We start from the raw sequence: 22663 nt of genomic DNA, 5'->3' as shown, positions 1-22663 counted from the left end.
ATGCATCAGATTTACAGCTGCAGTGATGAAAATATAGAAGTTTTCACCACCGTGATCCCTTCCAAGGGTGAGTAAAATCGCCCTTGACGGTTTCCTTAACGCGGCACCTTCTGCTGGAGGTTAAGGACAATCACGTGCTGTTTTACTATGGCTTATCCTCAGGTCTCTCCGAGGGGTTCACGGGTTCGCTGTTGTGATGGTATTTGTTATTGTTGTTGTTTCTGAAAAGGACGTACATGGATAAACATCAGTCACTGAGAAACAATCCCTCAAAGGGGGTGGGGAGGAACGAGGGCAGTTAAAATGCTCCCCGTTCTACTTAATTCAGTACTGGTAACCCAATATGCCGAATGAAAGTGACAGCAAGCCATTGTTTTGGGAAACAGAGATGAAAACAAAATTCCCAGAGCGGCTAGAGAGATTCTTTCTTCTTCTCCAACGAGCAAGTGGGCGCTGAAATGAGAACCAGCTGGCTCAAAAGTATGATTTCTAACCATGCCACCAAATGTGAGGAAATAGCCTCCCGGCAGTGGCCTGAAGTCTAATAAAGTGGTCGAATAACGTCCTGCCCCGGGCTGGCCTCTAACGAAGATCCCAGGGCCCCCTCCCAAACTTCACCTGGAACTAGCGCTGCCACAACGTGTGACTCTGTCAGCTCCTGTGCTGGGGTGGATGATGTCAAGTCCCAGGGAGGCCTTTGTGTGCGAGCTCAGCAGCCAGCAGGTGTCTGGTTACTGGACAGTTCCCTCACCCCCTCCAAAGCTCAGCCCTTTCTTCTGTTCCCTCTGTTCTCTCCCCACGGCCCCTGCCTTGCTGGGAGAGGCTGGGACTCTGGCTTAGCCCTGGTCTCATTGTCAGACTTGAATGAAGGGGGCTGGATGTTTGCTGGTGTTGTGCCCCCTGCTCAAATAATCCCTTTCTTCTTCCAGTGTCAGCCACTGACAGGGTCACTGCTAGGCGGAGGGGGAGGGAAAGGGAGAGACTCAGCCTGGTCACAAAGAGACAGCCAGCAGAACATAAATAAAGCTTTTGACATGTATTACCACATAGAGAGAGGAAAAACAAGAGCGAGGAGTCTGCCCACGTGCAGGAGTTGGAACTCTGTCTGGAGATTCTGAAAAGTACCTGGAAAGTCAAAGCTGACCCTCGGACCCAGCAGGTCCACTTCTGCATAGTCTGACTCATGGATGTTCACAGTGGCACTGATTCTAGGAGGGCAAAATTGAAAACAGCTTCAATGTCCTTGAGGAAGGGAGTTGGTAAAATGCGGTATCATTGTATTATGGAATATTCCACAGTTGTCAACAGGGATGAACTAGATCTATGTGTATGGACACAGATCTCAAAAGCATAATGTTGAGTGGGGGGAAAAAAAGGCTGGCTGCAAATTTTATATGTATGATAACAATTACTTTATCTGGCAGTACAAAACAACTTACGGATACATATTCAGAGACAGAGAGTATGAAAACATAGGCTGGAAAGATGCAGACTAAATTAGTGATCTTAGTAGCCCTGGGGAGAGACAGGAGTAGAGTTAGGGGAGAGTAGAAAGGGAACCTCACCTTGCCCAATTTTGTGTTTCTTTACATGAGAAAAAAACAAATTGGAAGCAAATATGAAAATGTTAAAATATGTCTATTTCCTGTCATATTTTTCCATTTAACATTTTTTAAAGAAAAAAATCAAAGCCAAATAGCCCTTTTTAATTAAAAAGTTATTCAACAATTCAGGAGCAATGTCACACTTCACCTGACTAAAAGCATTTGAAACAGGGCCTTTGACTCCATATGCTTAGCACAGTGGTCAAGGAACTGCGGGTCACTTCTGCACTGTGTGACCTTGGGCAGGCTACTTTAACTCTTTGGGCCCGAGTTTGCACTTTTATAAAAGGGAGAGCTAGAATTTACCTCCCAGGGTTATTACGGTGGGGCGTGAGGTGGGGATTGAAATACAGATAAAACCTATAAAGCATTTAGTATGAAATAAATCACTTACAAAATGATTTCTATTTTTATTCCATATTTAGAACAATGACTATGTCCAGTCAAAGATAAATATTTAATCCTGTATTCCTTTCTTGCCATTTTCATTCATGGCCATCTCCTGGTCATAAACCAAGTACTCATTGGTATTCATGGACATTTCACTGCTCAGGAAGTCGTTCTCTAGGAAAGGAGTATTTGCAGTCTTACCTTAGACCATGAATGGAAGAAGTTCACTTCTTCCTACTTCCTTTTTTGCCTCATCTTGCTTTCTCCAAAGCTATGGAGCAGAGGGCTTTCAGTGAGAGAAGGCAGTGCTAGCCCTTCTTAAGTCACCGCCTGTAAGAGAGATTGGTAACTCTGCCGCACATCCCCACATTCCTTACCTACAGAAATAGAAGGTGGCTTAATTTTATCTAACAAGGTTGTAGTTCTCCCTGGGATGCCCTTTTCCCAATGCTACCATTTAGCATGACCAAAATCGCCAAGACATTTTCTGAGCACAGGTTCAGCAGTGTGGGCAGTGTGGCCCATGGTTAAGAGGTTAAGAGGCAGTGTGGCCAATGGTTAAGTCCCCACCAACTGTGGGACCCCTAACTTCAGTATCCCCACCAATAAAATAGAGATAATGCAGAGTACCTGGTTCACAGAGTTGTTACAAGGAGTGAATGAGATAAGGCAAATAAACCATCACCTGGTAAGGCTCAATGTAAACTATTACTACCTTTCGCTTGTATTATATCTTTCTTTCCAACACACACATACATACACATATTGGGTTCAAGTTAATTTTCTATGTATTCTTTAGCTGAGCCATCTTAATGTCCCACAAAACTATGGCAGCAGCAAGTGTTAGAGCGTTACTTAAAGGTATGGGACATAGATATCAAGTCTATAACAGGACAAGTGTGGATTTTTTACTTTCTGGAGAGAAAGAGAGCCCTTTAAGGGAAAATTTCATAGACACAATTCACAGTAAATATGAAAGATAAAAGCTGCGGTTTTACCAAGAAGTTATACCAGAAGTTATTTCCTGAGACACACCAGAGGGGGTTTAATTCTAGGGTGAATGGCACCACAGTGTTCAAAATAATTCTCTTGAGGAGAAACAGCAATGGGGAGAGGTTGGGGAGCGGAATCGGGGAACAGCAGGAAGAAATGGAGAAAACTCCGGAAAGAGAAATCCTAATGGAATGTTATAGGACCCAAAAGTTATCAGCTACTCTTTCCACCTGCCTTCAGCTTACAGAGATGGAGGACAATCATAATAACCACCACTGATTCCTGGGAAACTACTCCTTGTCAGGCACTGGTCCAGGGGCTTTATAAAAATTCGTTCATTTCATCCTTGCCACAGCTCTCGGAGGTGGGTGCGGTTTATCCCCGCTGTCTTACAGATGAGGAGAGGAAGGTGTGGAGAGGATGGGTAATTTGCCCAAGTCTTTGCCAAGCGGCAAGTGGTCTAGTTCTGATCCACACTCAAGTGAAAGGAATTGGGAACCTTGGCTATTAACTAGCACACTGTATGCCAGGTTTCATGGCTATAGGTGCTCTGAAGAAAATACCACGGCCCAGCCCTCATCTGGTCACTTATCTGATATGTGACAAGGAGGCGTCTCAGTTCTAGGCAGTGACATGGTGGGATTGCGGTTCTAATTAAATAATTCTAGCAGCAGGATGGAAAAGGGATGCCAGAGTATCTCCATTTTCAACAAAACACATGCCTTCTTCCAACCAACTAACATTTTTTTAATGCTTAATTGATTTTTTAAGTTTTCTACTGTAGCAAAACATACATGATATAAAATTTACCCTTTAAGCATTTTTAAGTGCATAGCTCTGTGGCATGAGGTCCATTCACATTGTTGTGCAGATATCACCACTATCCATTTCCAGAACTTTCATCATCCCTAACCAAATCTCTATTCCTGTTAAATAACAACTCCCCATTCCCTTCTTCCCCTAACCCGTTTGTAACCTACTTTCTGTCTCTGAGTTTAATACTCTAGGTATCTCATATAATGGACCCATACAATATTTGTCCTTTTGTGTCCAGCTTATTTCACTTGGCTTAATGTTTTCAAGGTTCATCCATGTTACCGCATGTATCAGAATTTAGTTTCTTTTTAAGGGTGAATGATATTCCATTGTATGCATATAGCACATTCTGTTTATCCACTCATCTTTTAGTTGGACATTTGGGTTGTCTCCACCTTTTAGCTGTTGTGCATAATGCTGCTGTGAACTTTGGTGCACTCAGCCAAGTAACATCTAAAATTGTAATTACACCCCGCTTATTCTCCCCACCTCCCCTCCTCTGCACCCTTCCCCCACTCCAGGGTCGAACCCGCTCTGAGGCTACATCAGCCTCACCCTGTGTTCTCTAAAACCTTTCCTTTCTCTCTCTTTGCAGTGTCCAGTCCAGCCAGAAGAAGAGTCAAAAGCTCTCAACACCTCTTGACCAAGAATGTAAGGACAACTTCAATTTTGATCCCTTTTATTGGTTTTCATTACAAAAGCAGCATCTAACTTCTTCACTTCCTCTTCCCTGCTCTCAATAGCCAGGAAGTTTTTCTCTATGACATGTGGCTACTGCTAAATTTCCTGTCTTCCATTTCACCAAAATAATTGTCAAATGTCTACCAGACAGCAAACAGCCCTGAATAGGACTCCCCTATTCTGACATTTTCCCTAGACATATAGAGTAAATCTCATTCTCTAAAAAAAAATGTTCTTATTTAAACAGAGTCCACGATGAGTATAGCATTCCTGACTTAGGTGTTCTCCTGTTGTTGGCATTTGTGATGTTTTATTTTTTCACTACTATAAATAGCATTGCAATTAATTTGTACAAAATACTGTTCTTTTGAATTAATTCCATGGTAAATTAACAAGTAGAAGGTTAAGAATAGTTTCATCTATCCATCGATCCATTCATCCATCCAATATTTTCATTCCTACTACGTAAGAGACACTATGCTAGATGTGGAGAGCAGTGATTTTTAAAAAAATGGTTTCTACTTACAGCTTTGTCACATATTACCAGGAATTCTTAACAGTTGCGAGGCTTCCAGCGATGTTTTTCCATTTACCTCCAGGCTCACTGACTTTCATTTTTCTACATTATCTTTTGCTACTCTAATAAGCATTTGCATTACCTTAAAATTAGTTTACATGTGATTAGAGCCAAAGGATGCTGTGAATTTCTCATTTTACTTACAGATTTCTTTATACAAAAGCTGTCAATCCATCTTTGTACTTTCACTGGAAAGGTTTACTGCTGATTGTTTCCTCTTGGCTATGCTGGAGTTTCTATTTCTATCACAATTTTTCAAGGAACACCATTTTGGTTTTCTAAGTATGTCAATTTTTGAAGGCCCATTCTCCATTAAAATGAATTTTTTTTCAGTGTCCTGGGAATGAGATGGAGTTTTAGTCATTGTCATTTTTTTTTTTAAGATTTTGTTTATTTATTTGAAGACAGAGATCACAAGTAGGCAAGAGAGGCAGGCAGAGAGAGAGAGAGGAGGAAGCAGGCTCCCTGCTAAGCAGAGAGCCTGATGCGGGGCTCGATCCCAGGACCCTGGGAAAATGAGCCGAGCCGAAGGCAGAGGCTTTAACCCACTGAGCCACCCAGGTGCCCCTAGTCATTGTTATTTTTACAAACATTACTTTTTTTAATTCCCAAAGTAGTGTGGGCCCATTATAGAATTTCAAATATTATGAACATATAAAATATAATAACAGAAAATTCTAAGAAGCTGTGGAACATAACAGGCAGGTATGTAGACTTAGAGTCCAACTGCCTAGACATAAATTCCAGTTCTATCCATTCCTAGCTAGGTAACCTTGAACAAGTTGCCCACCATACTGGGATTCAACTTCTTTAGTATTCAAATGTGAATAATAGGAGCACATATCTCAAGAACCACTGGAGAACAAATGATTTAATACATGTAAAGTGCTTAGTGCAGAACCTGACACACACCCAGCATTCAATGAATGTTGGTGCTTTTTAAGTGAAAATTTCCCATATACCAACATATCATTATTATGTTCCATTGCTCGATAACATACCATTTTGCAATTTGCTTTTTTCACTAATCTATAAATCTTGAATCTTTTTACATGTCATTTAATTCTTATAGATCTACCTCATTCTTTATAAAGTCTGCATATCATGCTATTATATGCATGTACTATAATTTTCTTCCCAAATCACATCTGAAGTTTTCTAGAGTATTTAACCAAATTCTACTAAACAATGCCACAAGCAATATCCTTGAACATATTTTTCATGCTCTTATGCAAATGTTTTTGAGGATAAAGTCAGATATGAAAATGCTTGGTCATCAAATCAACACATTGTACTCCTTAATGTTATATGTCAATTATATCGTAATTTAAAAAAAGAAAATGCTCAAATGCTCAAAGGATATGAACATTGAAAAAAATGTATAGCCATTATACACATTAGCAACTGTGTTTTAAAGTACCTTTACCAAAACACCTAAGTCAATACTGTATGTCATCAGTGTTGTTAGTCTTTGACAATCTGATAGGTGAAGGTATGTCGTTTTAATTTGCATTTATTTAATTATTAATATCATTCTTCATCTTTTCAGGGATTTTGATTTTTTTTCTCTGTATGTTCCTAATTCATGTCTTTTGCACATTTTTCTGTTGTCGTATGTACTTTTTAATGACTTTTGAGAATATTTTATATTAAGGAAGACAAGGGGAGTGTCTGGGTGGTGCAGTTAGTTAAACATCCGACTCTTGATTTCAGCTTGGGGCTTAATCTCAGGATCATGAGTTTAGCCGCTGCCTTGGGCTCTGTGCTAGGCATGAAGTCTACTTAAAAACAAACCAAAAAAAAAAAAAAAAAGGAGGAGGAAAGAAAAGGACTTTGAATGGATGGAAAATTTCTTTGTGGTAGGGCAAGAGATTCTTACCTTTCTCCTCATCCCTGAAAACTCAAGCCCACAATCTAAAAGAAATATGCTCCTGATTTTCAAGGAGTGGGTGTTACCAAAAATAGAAAGGGAGGGGCACCTGGGTGACTCAGTCCCTTCAGCAGGCAACTCTTGATTTCGGTTCAGATCATTATCTTGGGTTTGCGGGATTGAGCCCCACCTCAGGCTCTGTTCTCAGTGGGGAGGCTGCTTGAGGAGTCTCATTCTCTCCCTCTCCCTTTTGTCCCTCCCTCCAATCACACTTGGGCTCTAAAATAAATAAATAAATCTTTTAAAAGGTGGAAAGGGAAGGGGTTGTTTATAGGTAATTTGCAGTTTAAGGAAAGTTTCACAAAAGACTTTTTGGTCAAGGGGCTTGAGTTTGGCATTACTCTGGATTTGAAGGAACCACAAGTCATTCATGACTCTGGAAAGATCCCTTGGGAATTGGGAATATTTAGTTCCCCACAAAGTTCTTTCCTTGAATTTCTAACCTTAAACAATGTTCCTGTCCGAATCACTCCTAATACCTGTATCTGCTGGCTTTGTAACGACAGAGCAGTGTTTACAAAATCTTTTAAAATGGAAACTAAATCACCACACTTACTAATAGTTAAATAGGTTCTAGGGAGGAAATCCTCAGGAGGTTTCAAACCTTGATAAAGAAGACAGCTCTCAGTGGAGACAGCTTTCTGGAAAGCCACTTGACTTCAGTCAGCCCTGCAGAACCATGCTCTCAGGTTTCCTGGGAGTGGAAATTTTTGAGAAAGACAGTTATGTTTATGGTTTATGACTTTCCCTCTCCCAAATATTTTTACTCAGAGAAAAAAAAATGACTCAAGTATATGAATACATATTAAAATTTGCTTTTGATTTAAAAAAAATTAGAAGCTCAATCTTGTCTTCAACTTTGCAGTCTTCCTCCAAGTGAGACAACTTAATAATGCCCTCTGGTTTTTGAGCTCTCCTCTAAATTTCTCATTTCCCCTAACATCCTGACTCATCCTTTGTTTGCAAACCTGATTGTCAGCTGTACAGAACATTCAAATTAGAAAAGACAAGAAAGGTCTTAGTCTACCTAAGATGAAGGAAGTGAGTCCTAAAGAAAGAACTATCTCTGATTATTTGTTTCTTCATCCAACTGGCTCTTGGCTGCCTTTGCGTTCCCAAGGAAAACATTCACATTTTGTAACTGCTTAAATCTACCAAGGTTTTGAATTTTCTTTGTCCCGAAATTCTTATTTGTGTCTGTTGTCCTTGGGCTACCATGTGGAGTCAGGTTCCCTCCTTTACAAAGATCTCCCCTCTCTAAACCATCTTAGTGCCCCAGCATCACTAAGATAGAGAGTCAGGACCCCCCAGGGGCCACTGATTCCCAGTCCCATCACAATGAGCAGTGGTACCACTACCAGGAAAGATGGAAAAATGAGATTGTAAATGTCACATTATCCCCAGAGCTCAACCTTATCAGAGAGAACTTGGCCTGCAAATTTCTGATTTTTTCAAAATGTCCTGAGTGATTGATTGCACTTGAAATTTCTTATCTGGATGTAGGCACTTCTCTGGGTCTTACAAAGAGCGCCCACCCAGAAGTCATAAAACCACAACTCTCATCCTGGCTCTGCCCCTTATAACTGTGACCCTGAAGACACATGACCTCTCTTGGACTCAGTTTCTCTATGTGCAAAATTAGGGAGTTGGGCTAGAACATTGCTATGGATCCCATCAGCCCTAAATCATGATGATTCTGCATCACCTAGGTCTCACCTGTCTTTCCAGCCCCCTACCAGCCCCCTACGCTGGTGAACAAACAGAAGTGCGACTTGAAGATGTCAGTGGATGGAATCCTGAGGCTTGAGTGTTAGCCCATGACTTCTGTTCTTCTAATCTCTGACCCAAGACCAGCAGGGGAACATCAGTGTATTGCTCTAGTACATCCCCCCTACTTTCAGAAGGCAGTTTGCTGACTAGGAAAGGAAAGGCAAATCCAACACCAAACCTGCCTCTCCCTTCCTTCTCCCCATTCCCCAGTCTTACCCCTGTACCGGGAATGTGGGGGGAGGGGGGAAGGTAAAGAGCCTGCTCTCAGACCAGTTTGTTCTAAGACCAGCAGTAGCCACCCCAAACCGTGTCCTAGAGACCAGAAAATAACCCAGGCTTTCAGGAGGCCACAGCCATCTATTCAGCTGCCCATTTCCTGGTGAGAGCCAAATGTGCTCCCCTGGAGCCCTCTCAGAGCCTCTGTTACTGTGGGAAATGAGAACCAAGTACAAGACCAGCTAAGAAAGGGAAATCTTCTGAACTGGGCACCTCTCCTCTTTCCTTTCGTGTTACTGGCATCCTTTGGGGCCTGGAGAAGACACCCAGAAGAGGCACCTGGCCCTAAGTCATGACTTGGGAAGTAACCAACTTCATCCCTGTCCCCTGGGAGCTCCTACTTCCAGCAGAGGGCTGAGCAGCTAATACCTCTGGGCTCCCTCCCTTCCCGTTCTCTTCTCCCACACCACAGTGCAGAGATTGCTTGCCGGAGGTGGAGTTTCTTGTTCTGAAAGGGAACGTTTGCTTCCCTTTCAGAGGAGGAAATGCTGGGTTTCCCTCATGGACTCCACAGGCTTTCTTTACCTGCTTTGCTTTCTCCTTGTACAAAGTAGGTCTGAAAACATACCAGTCTCACTCCTCCTTACTCAGAAGAATGCTGACAGAGTGAAAATAAAATCAGAAACACCTGTGACAGCTGTGTCAGTAATGAGGCTCAGGAGTCTCTTACTCAACCTGGAGGGTCATGTTCCAGGGGAGAGCCCTTAGGCCAAATATTACATGTCCAGGGGAACGTACGTGGCTCTGAACCACCATTAATCTAGGAAATTCCAGTATTCTGGGCAACACCATGGCAGAACAAGGGCCCAAGGGGAAGGGAGGTAGGTAAAGAGGAGAGCAGAGGAGACTGGATAGTCAGTGCTGGACCACCCACTGAGCTGGTACAGGGTGGGCCCAGGGCTGCCCCCAGCCCAACTGAACCACCACCTTCTAAACATACCACAGCTTATAAATGGATCAAATCAACCCATTGTACACCTTCCCAAATCATATGTCAGTGGACATATGATATAGCTGGGAGGAAAAAGGAACATATTTTAAATTATTGGGAGGGGACCACCTTCTGCAGTGCCCAGAGAAGAAAAGGTACTAATCCTCCATGTTTCTGAGTGATCAGCTTTCCCCAAAGCCACAGGATGAATGGTTCTGGGCCCTAAAATGGGCTTGAGAGGAGTTAATTTCCTAACCCAGGTAAGGCCAAATTAGGTATATATCAGTTTCCTGAGCAAAGGACTCTTTGTGGTAAACTGAAGCGAAGAGTGACAGCGTCTCCTAGTTTTCTCTTCAGGAGACATGAACTGCTCTCTGATTCTGTAGATAAATATGTGGCTTGAAGATAGAGAGCATGCTCTATTACCAAAACCTCTACAGATAGGCATTTACTCCGCTCCAATACAGCAAGGACACGCAAGAATATCTCCTTTCCACGGAACCACTAATTGTCAAGGCTGGGGCGTGAACTCGGGTCTGCATGACCGCAAATGGAGTTACCTTCTTCATCACAGACAATCTGAGAGGAGAAAAAAACGACAACTTTGTTTTCACTTCACTTAATGACTGTTCGACATCTTTTCATGTTTGTGGTGTTATGTTTACCAGTTGTGTTTCTATTGTCAATGGCCAGCTTCTGTTTTTTGCTCCCTTTTTCTCTTGTTTTCGTCTTCTTTATTGATTTTTTAGATGTTCTATGTACATAGGGATCATTCCCCTTCATATGTAACAAATGTTATATTGAGCCATGTTCAATTCTTGTGTTTTTTTTGTTTTCAACATGTATCTTGGATCTGTCTGGTATTTATTTTGGTGTAAGACGTGTGAACACAGATCCATTTCCCCCAGTGACCTGCCATTTATTGTAACAGTATTAAAGATCCAATTTTTCTCCGCTAAATCGAAATATCACCCTATTATAACTTTTTAAAATTTAGTTTTATTTGCTTCAGCATCCTCCAAAAGCAACCCCACTGTTTTATGTGGATACGTGAGGGGGATCCATCCAAGGCTTGGAGGGGTCCACCTAACTTGCAGATGTGCCCAGTGCCCAGGACCTGGTACGGAACGTGCCCTCACAGGGCATCTGATGAAGGATCAAACGAATGAGTCAGTGTAGACCCCAGAGCAGCTGCCGTGCACTATTGAACATTCTAACCAGATTTAAAGGAGTGAAGAAATTCAGAATGGATGACCCCAATGTCCTGGATATGTATAAAAATATGCAGGATGGGAGCCAAAACCCACTAAGATACCCTTCATCATTCCCAGTATTAAGATAAAATACGGCATTATTTGTCTCAAGTTTTTTACATTTAAATTATTTCAACGATTTGAGTATGTTTATTATAACTTTTAAGGCCTAATTCATTGGTTCCTGACAAAAGGGGTATTTCCTCTTATGCTACTTCCCCAGATAACTATTCAGCAGGTGATCATTACTAAAAACACCTTAGGTCTTAGCATTCTGACTGGTTTTGGGGAATTTCCACTTAGGAAACCATGTGTAGTGGAAATTCATCTCCCAGCTCCACCTCACACAGGCGTTCTGCAAGGTGGAGGAAATGTAAGCATGTGGAACTGTGCCAGCAGCACAGGTTTCTTCTTTTTAAAACCTGGGACTTGGTTGGGCCCCAAGTCCTGTCCCTAGCTCTTCCCTCTGCTAGAGCATTCAAAAAACTGTCCTCTGTTTGAACAAGGGTGTCTGCTTCTCGCAAAGACTGTTATGACCCTGATTTCCCAAACTGTCATCATTCCAAACAGCCTGTTCTGTTGCCAAACCATGTAAGGCCCCAGGGTGGGTGACAGGTCTGGCCCGAAGGCCCAGCCAGGCTCCTGACTCTGTGAAGGGGGTGCTGGTGAGGAACCCCGGGGACCCTCATCTTCCTGCACCATGGCACCATTTGGCCTGCTGAAATTCAATAAAAGCGGTTGACTGTCGGAGGCCAGTTAACCCAAGTTGTCTCACTGCTGCTAGCATTCTCTGGCGCCAGGAAAACTCCGGCAATGTCCTACGGGCCCGAGGTGCATCTAAAGATCCGAGGAGAGGAACAAGCTGACTGTCCTTCCTCCTCCCGGCAGGTGGTGATCGAGTCGGACCTCTACACGCCGCGGCCCCTGGAGCTGCTGCCGCACCGCAGCGACCGCCGCGACGGCGAGGGCCGCAGGTCGGGCCGGCTCCACAGCGCGCGGCCGCAGGGACCCCACCTTGCCAAGGCCCCAGCCAGACCCGGTATGTGCGCCCTGGTTCAAGTCCCTGGAACCTCCCTTGGGGACTCAGTGACGCGCTTAGACCAGACGCCGCAAGGCAGGAGACCTGGCTTGTCTTTTCCAACAACCTCACGTTCCTCCCCGGCGTCCTCCATCGCGCCGGCGGAGCACAGGTGCTGTGGCGCGGGCCCTCCGCTTCCCGCCCTCCTCCCTCGCCCCCTGCCCGTCTCGGCGCCGGCCGCCCCTGCGCTGAGTGCACCTGCTCTCGGGCCCCACCTACAGAGCAACACAGAACACCCGCCTGAAAAATACCCTGGGCGGGCAGAGATGCTTTCCACCTGCCATCTTGCTCCCCAGGAAGCCCTGCTGGGTTCCAGAGATGAAAATCATTATGTTCTGGGGGAGCGAAAGCTAGTGTAGACATGACTCATGGACAAACAGAAGCTTACCTTATTTATTTTACAGGCCGTTGTTTGTAATTATATAGGCTCTTTATAAACTGCCAGCTTAAGATCTCACCACTGTGAATGTGAATGACTTAGGGCTATTTGAACAATATCTAAAAAGAATTTAGGGACAAATTTGCTTTGAAAACTGGAAACATTATAGACTTAACTTCAGCACTATTTTTTTTTTAAATGGCCCCCACCCCAAGTAGTTCAACAGGAATCTGCGCCTAGCCCTCTGGAGTCTGTGATGGTATTTTGCCTTTAATTGCTGCTTTAGGTTATTTCTGTTATGTCCACAGCCTAAAGTCATTCATATTTTAACTCCTAAAATGCACAACAGAAAGTTTGGGATGTCCTTCTCAAGACATTTGGGTGTCAACAACTTTGTATGTTGTAAGAACCGAAATTATAGTTCATCGAGTATATCTCTTCAATCTTCTATCTTCTCACCTGCTCGACTGGATCTCTAAGGTTTCCTTGATCAGCAACACCCTGATCCTGTTTTTATGATCCGATGTATAATAACGCATAAATCAAGCTATACTCTCTAGCTAAGTGATTACATATACACATATGTAGAGTGAAAGCATTAGGAAAACCACAATCTGCCTTGCAAATTAAGAGGAGATAAATTTTTCTCTGTGTCTATATATAGGTGGGTGGGTGGGTGCATATGTGTGTAGAAAGGGAAAAAGAGAATATCTTTGCTACAAAAAGATAAACTGGATTTACAGCCATGTTTCTCAAATTTCAATGTGCAAAAGAATCACCTGGGAATCTTGTTTTCATGCAGATTCTAACTCGGTAGGACTGAGTAGGGCCCCAGATTTTATGTTTCTAAAAAGCTTCTGGATGATGTTGATGGTGTTGGTCTGAGGATAATATATTGATTAACAAGGATTTAGAGACCAGTCAAATGAGTAGTTCTCACAGTGGGGGTCCCCAGAGCAGCAGAATCACATGGGAACTTGCTGGAAATGTAAATTTGGGGTCCCACCTGAGACCTATTGAATCAAATTCTAGGGCAGGGCCCAGCAACCTCTGATTTAACAACCCCGGGTGATTCTAATGCACACTGAAGGGAGAGGACCCCTGGTCTGCAGCACCCCATGCTCATTTATAGAAAAGGAAACTGAAACCATAGAGGCTGTTTGATCCAAAGTCACACTGCTTATTAGCAACAAAAACTGAAATTAAATCTTAGTTCTAATTTGCTAGTCAATGCCTCCATCCCCCACCCCCAGAAAAGAAGGTCTTCCCAACCATCTAGTTTAGGGGTTGCTTTCCTTCCTAAGTAGCTTGTGGAAGCTTGACTGTCCAAGTCAGACTTTTATTCTCTAAGAGAACAGTAAGTAATGAAATGGAGAGAATCTGCCCAACATGTGACAGTCAGCTCATGCAGGGAATGTGCTAGTCAGGTTTAAAAAAAAAAAAAAAGATTGAGCTGGGCATTGATTCAATTCCTTCAGCTCCCCCAATCTGATAGATTCCAGAGGGGGCTGGGGGAAGACAGAGGGTTTCTGAGTCAAAGCCAGACCCAGTGCTTTCCACGGGAAAGGCTGAGGCACTGAGTCTTCTATCCTCCCATCAGAAGGATGTGTGTCTTCAGAGATCTCAGATCTGGGGGCTTGCTTCTTTTCTGAGCTGTAGGAGAAGGCTCCTGGATGATGTAGCCTTCTCATGTGGGAAAAAGATTCTCTGAGGAATCTTGGAAATTGCAGGGACTCTGAAGGCAAGATCCAGCTAAGAAACTCTCTCACCATGAGGCCCTGAGCAGGTGAGCCTCAAATGCCTGGAATGGGGACAACCACCTCCTAGGCCCTGGAGAATCCGCCACCTATGGAATGTCTCCACCAAGATGTCCTCGGGCACCTCAGAACCAACTTGTTCAAATGGAATGAAACCCTTCCTTTCTCAGCAGGGTTATTTTCCTTAACACCCCCTTGTCTTCCCCACCCCCACTCCACCCACCACGTCACATACTAAACGCTGACAATGTCAACTCCTGGATATGTCTCATCTCTCCCTCTTGGTACCTACCTCAGGCTACCCGGGCTCAGACCCAATTCATCTCTGGTGTGTAGCCTCCAACCCTGGCCCTCAGCCAGTAGTCCTTCTTTCCTCTACAAGGTTACCAGAGGGGTCTGTCTAAAGCAGAAATCTGCCTCTGCCATCCTTCTGCTCCAGTGTCCTTCCTACCCCCACTGCCCCCCAGACCATGTTCAAGCCCCCCAGAATCTGTTCTCTGCTGGCCTCTCCAGGGCCACCTCCTGTGACACACTCCTGTCCCCACCCATCCATATACACAGAAACCCTGAGCTGCAGTGCAATTCTGGGACTACGCCATTATATTCTATTTCTGGGAACTTCCCGGATGCTCTTCTTTCTGCAGATTGTCCTCCCTGTCTCTACCTGGCAAATACCTCCCATAATGGATTAGGGTGTCCCTCAGTCACGTTTCTCCAGCCCTGCAAGTCCCCCAAAGCAGTTTGCCATTCCCTAGATCATCCTTACCTGGCTTCCTCTGTTATGTATCTCCCAGGCCTTGATTTCCTCATCTGGAAAGTGAGGACTATTATGATACCTACCTAACAAGGTTATGGTAAGGGTTGAATGAGATAATGTCTATGTGTTTCACACTCAGCACAGTGCCTGACACAGTAAATACTCAAAACTCTGAGCTGCTATTATTACTTATACACTATAAGTTATGATTCAATCTTGGTAGTCTTTAACTTCATTTTATTAGCATTGAAATGTTTTCTTCCTTGGGTTGGGGAGTGTTTTACCTCTATTTTTATAGTGTGATAGGATGGGGCTTGTTCTGGAACGTCTGCCCAAGGAGAGGACTAGATCGAAAGCCAACTTTCCCCTACCTATTGCCAGCTCCCTCAGCTCAACACCTGGATTCTCAGAAGCTAAAGACTCCAGGGTAGAGATTACTCAGAAGTAGGTCGGGCTTCAGGAATGAAGGCATAGCAAGAAGGTTCTCATGTAAGTCCTGTGTAGCCAATGTCTCAGGACTCTGATAATCTCCAACACTCGCACATCATGAAGCTGGGCCTCCCACTGCAGGCGGGCTTCTCTGCTCATTTCCACAGACCAGCAAGCTAAATCAATCCCAGAAGTAAAGACTTAACTCCTGATAACCTCTTGTGATGTGGCACCTTAGGAAGGAAGGACAAGCTAAGGGCACATTCTCTGAGCACCTACTGCCAGCAGACATACTACTAAATGCTTCCACACACATGATCTTCCTAGACCTTAGTTCTACCCTCCCTGCCCACCCCACACCCGGAAGAGTGCCAGGGATGCAGGTGACCCACTCGACAGTTGTCCCGTTGCCTGAACCTCCTGCCCGATCTTGCTGCTTGGCACAAAGGCCTTTAGAAATTCCCAGCTTGTGACTGATTAGCTAATGAGATCATTGACGCAGAAGCCGGGGGGAAGTGGAACACAGAGTACCACTGAGTAATGCCTCCTCTGTTCAACCTTGCAGTGGGGAGTTCGGAACCCAAATCATCCAATCTGTGTGGGAATCGAGCATATGGAAAGTCTTTGGTAAGTAAAATAAGCCTGGTTAGTTCTCCATGTTGTGCTTTAAACTCCTCACACTGTCCTTTGTTGCAGCCCTGAGGATTATTAGAAAAGCCTACCTGCAGGTTTTCGGCTCCCAACGTCAGTCAGCTCACAGCACACCACTGGATGGTGTTCTCTTTCTTGCCAGAAATTCAGCTCTCAGGCAAACAGAAAAAGGTGTTGCCTAGGGGACATCTCAAACACAGGGAGAAAGAAGTGGTTTCTGTGGTAGGCCCGTGCCAGGTGGACACGCCTGACTAATTCCCAGGGGCAGCTAAGAGGGTCAAGAGCTGCCTGTCAAGGGTCTTAAATGTCGTGAAAACATGAAACACCAGGCATCTGCACCCAGGACACCTCTGGAGGACGTCTGTTCCCAGTCGGGGTCTCTGGAAGCAGACTCTGAGATGCGGGGTAGGGCGTATGAGATTTGTACTAGGGATCAGTGCCTGTGACAGAAGGAGGGAGTTCGGCTTGCTAGGAGACTGAACTGCCGTGCACACTGGATACCTCCTGGCGGAAGTTCTGGAGCCATTGCTACCCCTCCCCCTTGACCCGAGTTGGGCCCAAATGGCCAAGCCTTTGTTTCCTCCTCGCTCCATTATGGTACATGAGCTGCCCCCATGGTAGCAGCTTGTCCTTCTTTGAAGGCAGATCAGGGGGTGCACATCCAGATCTAGCTCAGGGTCCCTCTGGGGAAAAAAAAAATATCCTGCATCTTCTTCTGGGCATAAATGTGGGTACCCTTTAGGTTTGCACAGTAGGGGTGGAATCGTAGCTAGAGGTGAGGTCAGCTCGGGCACCCTGGGCTCTGTGAGCAACAGCTCTCCAGATGGGTGGATCGTGCCAGGTGAGGACTAGAAAAGACTCTGGAGATTGTGTGGGCCAGCCCCCTCATCCTTCTGGAACAAACTGGACAGTGAGCCCTTTGCTCCCTTTCTGAGCAGAAAATCTAATCCAAATACCTCATTTAGGTCATCCCTGTCCTGGGAGAACCACAGAAAGAGGAGAGATGGGCCAATCTGTTTTATCAGGAGCCCTCTGCCCCAACCTAGTACTCAAGAGAAACTGAGGATGGTTGGGCCATGGCCACAGATTTCCAGGCTGTGACAGCTCAAAGGGCTGCCCTTAGCTGCGGTCAGAATAAGACCAAAGTTAAGGGGAAGAGGGTGGCTCACATCTTTGGATTACCCGCTCCAAGCCTCTGGGCTGGGCTCACATAGTACCCTTGGCAGAGAACTGCATCTGGGAGACCAGAAGGAGTTGCGATGGGACAGGATGGTCATGGGGACACAGTGACAAAAGGCAGCAGGACTGACTCTTTCCCCTGAGCCTGAGACAGTGAAGCAGGGGTCCTGCAGCTGATCAGAGCCCCCTTATCCCAGGGTGGGAGAATGAGTCAGAGCTCGTACAGCTAATTCTGACTCAGTGTTGCAAGCACTGGAGGAGGACTGAGGACAGCGGAGAAGGAGAGGCGGTGTATGTTCCCGGGGCTGGGCTGTTGGCATGATGGGGAGGGAGAGCTCCCGAGAGGCCACAAGGTGGCACAGTAACTCTGCCCACAACCTTTGGCCAGCTAGGGAGAGAAGGGGACAGTTAATCATGATGTCCTCGACCTGGAATTTCCCAGCAATTCCAAGAATGTGGTGACCCTAAGCCTTCCGTGGGGTTGGGGTGAAGGAACAAAGCATAGCATATGCCTGTTGACTAAGCCAATTCTGGATTTAACCCTCGTTAGGTCGGCATGCTTCTTGAGCACTCACCATCTCCTTTAGGAAGGCTGCAGAGCACCACCAAAGGGATTAAGTGCCAGACCCTGACACACACCATAACACTTTTCTGAGGACTGGGAGCCTATGAAACAAGAAGGAAACCATAGAAAGAACTGGGGAAATGCCAAAACATGTCACATAGGTACTCAGTACTGTGGGGACACGGGGCATGAGGACCGAGAGAAATCAACTCAGGTCACCGGCCTGAGGAAAGGCCTCCGGGAAGAAGTGGCCCTGAAGGGCAGGCAGAAACGAGGCTCTGTCCAGAGGGTGAAGGAAAAGCCGAAGGAAGATGCAGAGCTGCGCATGTGCATGAGGAAAAGCTTTGTTGAGCGTGGGAATGAGCATGAGCAGGATGGGAGGCAGGACCAGCCACACTGGGATGGGAGCTGTCACGGTACCCATGGGGGATTAACAGAGGTAGAGCTGCATAGATGGGGGAGAGCGAGGTTCTGAGGAGCCTGTGCTTCCAGAGTTGGCCTCAGTCTGGCCTGCATTGGGGAGGCACTGCAAATCCAGTGGGGCTGGGGTCAGTGGTGGAGTTGGTCCAAAGCAAGGAGTTCCTGGGTGACTGGATCAGAAGGCAGAGGAGATGGGGGAAGATGGCACTACCCAAGGCAGTCTTTCAAAGCATGAATCTGCAGGATTTGACAACAAAGTAGACACAGGCAATGGGGGTGGGGACGGTGGACAGTTTTCAGGTAAAATTGAGTTGTGCTCTCTCTCTCAAATTCTCTGGGTCAGTGGTTCTCGAAGTGGGGTCCTGGGACTGGCAGCACCCAGGAACTTGTTAGAAATGCAGATTCTCAGGCCCATGTCAGACCTATTGGATCAGGACTATTGCCCTGGGTGGTGGATCGACGGAGCCATACCCCTTTCAACTGGCTCCAGTCAATGCCAGAGTTGGGATCATGGCCACATCCTCACCTTCCCTTCCCCTTCTGCACCACACAGATTCCTCCGGTGGCCCGGATCTCAGTGAAAGCCCCCAGCGTTCTTGAGGCGGCGGCCACAGCCTCGGAGAAGGGAGCTGTTCTGACGCGAGGGTAAGTGCCAGGGCTCCCCACCTACTCCTGGTCCTGTCACACGAGAGTAACAGGTGGCCCGGCTTACAGACACTCAAGATGCTAACACAAAACCCATGCCAGCTTTAAATTACCTTTTAATGAGGGCAATAATCCTGGGTCTCTGTGGCGCCCCATCAACTGTTTCCCTAGGATTAAGCTGAAGTGTTTTTGATGGTTTCCACTTCATTAACACCACTCTTTAGACTTGGAGAAGTGTCATTTGGGAGAGTTTTTGGTTAATTAGATAAATGTAATCACAGGTCGCATTCTGAGCCTCCCCATAGGCACTGTGGTGTCAGAAATGTCTCATGAATTAGGTGAAGGGCCCCGGCCCAAAGGTAAAGAAATATGTAAAATACCAAAGTTTCGAACCAAATGTATTAAACCCCATGTTATTGTTAACTCTGATCCAGAACCAGCAGCAAGAGTAGCAGGAAAGTAGATAGTCCCCTCCCCCGCCCCAGCAAGTCCCTCACTGCCTTCAAGGTTGCACTAAGAAAATGGCAACCAGGCGTCTGAAACTCAAATCAACATGTACATTGATGCCCCGCCACGATCGTCCATACCACACATAGTAGAAAAGTGGCTTAGGGGGGTGATGAAGGGTGTGGGCTCTTGACTCCCAGCTTCTTGCTTGCCCAGGGCCACCACTAACCCACTATGACTTTAGGCAAGTTATCATAACCTCCATGCCCTCACTTACTTCAAAACAAAAACAAAAAAATGGGAATGATCCTAATACCCCTCTTGAGGGATTATTGTGAGAACAGAATGGGATGATACGTGAAGAACTTAGCACAAACTCTGACTGTTTTATTTTTCAAGAAACGTACAATCTAGCAGTTGGAAAGACACATTCTTGGGAGCATGTGAGATGTGTACACTGGAGGGACCATGGGCTAAAATATCAACCCAAGTGTGTACACCTTGGAAGCTTGGGAGTCCAAGGAGGAAGCAACCAATATGAAGCTCTTCTAGATAAAAGAAAATCATCTAGAAAGAATTGTAAAAACCAAATCACTCAATGTACTGGGACCTAACTGGAGAAAAATCAGAAAGGCACATGGATTGTTTGAAGGTCTAGTTCAAATGGTCCTGAGCAGCAGTAGCTGTTGCTGGAAGTTGGAGTAAGCCCACAACAACCTGCTGAGCTAAAAAGACCAACCTTTCTGCTCCATATAGCTGTGTCCAGAAGGTTCTCCATGATTCCTTTCTCTCTGAGCTCAAATGTCCTCATTTCCATGTGTTTCCGGAGGCTGGCTCTTGAGAAGGAAGGCCATTTCTTTCACCTAGGAGGAGGAAGTGAGGAGAAAGATAAACATTCATGGAGGTCTACAAGGAGCCCAATGCTTTATTAGCTCACTCTCCTCCTCACAAGTCCTGTGAGTTTGATGATATTATCCCCCTTTTGTACATGAGGAAACTGAGGCTGGCTGAGATTAAGTCCCTTGCCTGAGGCCAGTCAGTGAGCAGCCACATGTACCCCTAGGACTCAAACTCTTTCAACAGCTTAAGGCTTTGGGAAGCTTGCCCTTTCCATCAAGATTGTTGGTCTATAAGTGGGTTGGGTGGAAAAGGAGAACTTGGGACATGAGCAGAACTTGAGATCCATGAACCACTGTGCCCAGAGCCACCTCCTTCCCTCACCACATGTGAGGGTCCTCCAAAAGAAGTCACCTATATATGTGTCCCAACAGTGACCCTCCATCCTGGTCACAGGATGTGTGAGCAGAAGAGAAGTAAGAGTTGTGCCTACTCCTTGAGGGCAAACATTAAAAGTCTGACTCTGTGAAATAACTGTCCTCCCTCCCCCCTGGCTTTTCTTTAGATCCAGACATCTCAAGAAGATGACTGAAGAATATCCGACCCTGCCCCAGGGAGCAGAAGCCTCCCTACCACTGACAGGAAGTGCTTCCTGCGGGGTCCCTAGCCTCCTCCGGAAAATGTGGACAAGGCACAAGAAGAAGTCTGAATATGTGGGTGCTACCAACAGTGCCTTTGAGGCTGACTAAAGGTGACTCTCCCCAGGGGCCATGCATTGGTCAAAGTTCACTGCATATGGGGGAGAAAACTTCCAGATTGGAACTGAGCCACATTCACCTCTGCTAGTAGCTGGTCCAAACACATCACCATTTCTTATTAACCAATAGCCCTGGCTTAGGGTACAGGCAAGGGACTCCCCTGGAAGGCAAAAGAAAAGTGTGCCTTCTTAGAACCAATAAAGCCATTGGTCTGAAAGTGGCTTTGGGAGATAGATATAAACTCTGTCCTTATCTTAAAGCAAAATCACACCACAATCAAACATTTTAAAGACCCATTTTAAAGACCTCCAGGGAAGGAAGCAGGCAATTCCTCAGTCTTCCTTGTGAGTTGTTCTAATGTATGTGATTTCTGTTATAAATATAAGAGCTTGATGTTTGAGGCTCTTGTAAACACAGTGGTTCCTACTATTCCTCTTATCACATTTATTTCATCTTGACAAGGTATAATTTCTAAAGACAAAGCACTATATATTTACTTATAGTTCTAATATTCATTTCACAGTATTGTCAAGATCAGTATTGATCATTTGGCATGATTGCATGAATTCTCTATTCTTTTATGTGCAGCTTTTCTATAGAGAAACATGATTAAAATTAAATGTTGAATGCTAATGTTCTCTGAAGTGGCATAGGCTAGTGAAATTAATAATACCTTGCATTGGCAAAATGATTTTAACTTTTGAAAGTGCTTTCCCGTCCATTATCCCTGTTAAGGAAAGCACAATTGTACCCAGTCTACAGATGGCAAAGCCAAGGCCTTACGAGAGACAGTTAGTGGAACAGGATACTAGGTCCTCAAGTCCACCAGACTCCTTGCTTTGCTCACTCTAGCAACTGATTTGAGGAAGGTTTGGAGGGGTAGGAATAGAACTCTGGGGGCAATGTTTGAAAGGAAAAATTTGATAAGGTTGGAAAAAGTAAGTGATTTAAATGAAATACATCATCAAGTATTGGGTTGACCTTGAAGAAACTGCCATCTCTGTAGATCAGAAACAACCGATCAGTTTCATATGGTTCAACTTAGTATATAATATTGTGCTTTCCTTCTTTTAATGGAAATGTCATCATCAATCCCATAGTTAACATCAATAGACTTACAATGATCATACAATACAACAGCTCTCATCTATTAAATGCCTACCATGCGTCATACATGACACTGAGCACTTTACCTACATTCTCCCTCACAACTCTGAGTGAGATGTCCTTATCCATTCCAATGATGACAGTTTAAAGCCGTTAAATGGTTAGTCTCAAGGCGCCTGGCCCACACCGGTGTCAGGCTTCAGTGCCTGGTGTTTGTATCTATTCCTTCACACAGAATAGTTCCGAACACAGAGAAAGATCGAGGTTAGTAAATAATTTTCATTTCAAATGCTAACCACACATGACTGGCAGAGGCCGCCAGGAGCACCGTGTGGCGGCAGAGTCTGAGACGCAGGCGTGCAGTGGTCAGTTAGGAATGCCAGCCTGTGCAGGCCATCAGCTCATGGGTCCTGCATAGCTGTCATCTGTAGCC

The 22663-nt window shown here is 45.1% G+C and overlaps 1 protein-coding gene across 1 annotated transcript; it reads left to right on the top strand.

Annotated features, from left to right (window-relative positions):
* On the top strand, nt 1-21114 carry VXN (vexin; the record flags this gene model as incomplete). The annotated part of the gene is made up of 6 exons (XM_080802255.1): nt 1-67; nt 4399-4454; nt 12110-12260; nt 16187-16248; nt 18990-19081; nt 20931-21114. The coding sequence occupies 6 exons, from the start codon at nt 1-3 to the stop codon at nt 21112-21114; spliced, it is 612 nt and encodes a 203-aa protein (XP_080658381.1).
* Nucleotides 21115-22663: the final 1549 nt, after the last annotated feature.

This window comes from Martes martes, assembly GCF_963455335.1.
Source record: "Martes martes genome assembly, chromosome: 4".
Classification (NCBI taxonomy): domain Eukaryota; kingdom Metazoa; phylum Chordata; class Mammalia; order Carnivora; family Mustelidae; genus Martes; species Martes martes.
This window is presented reverse-complemented; position numbering and strand designations above follow the sequence as displayed.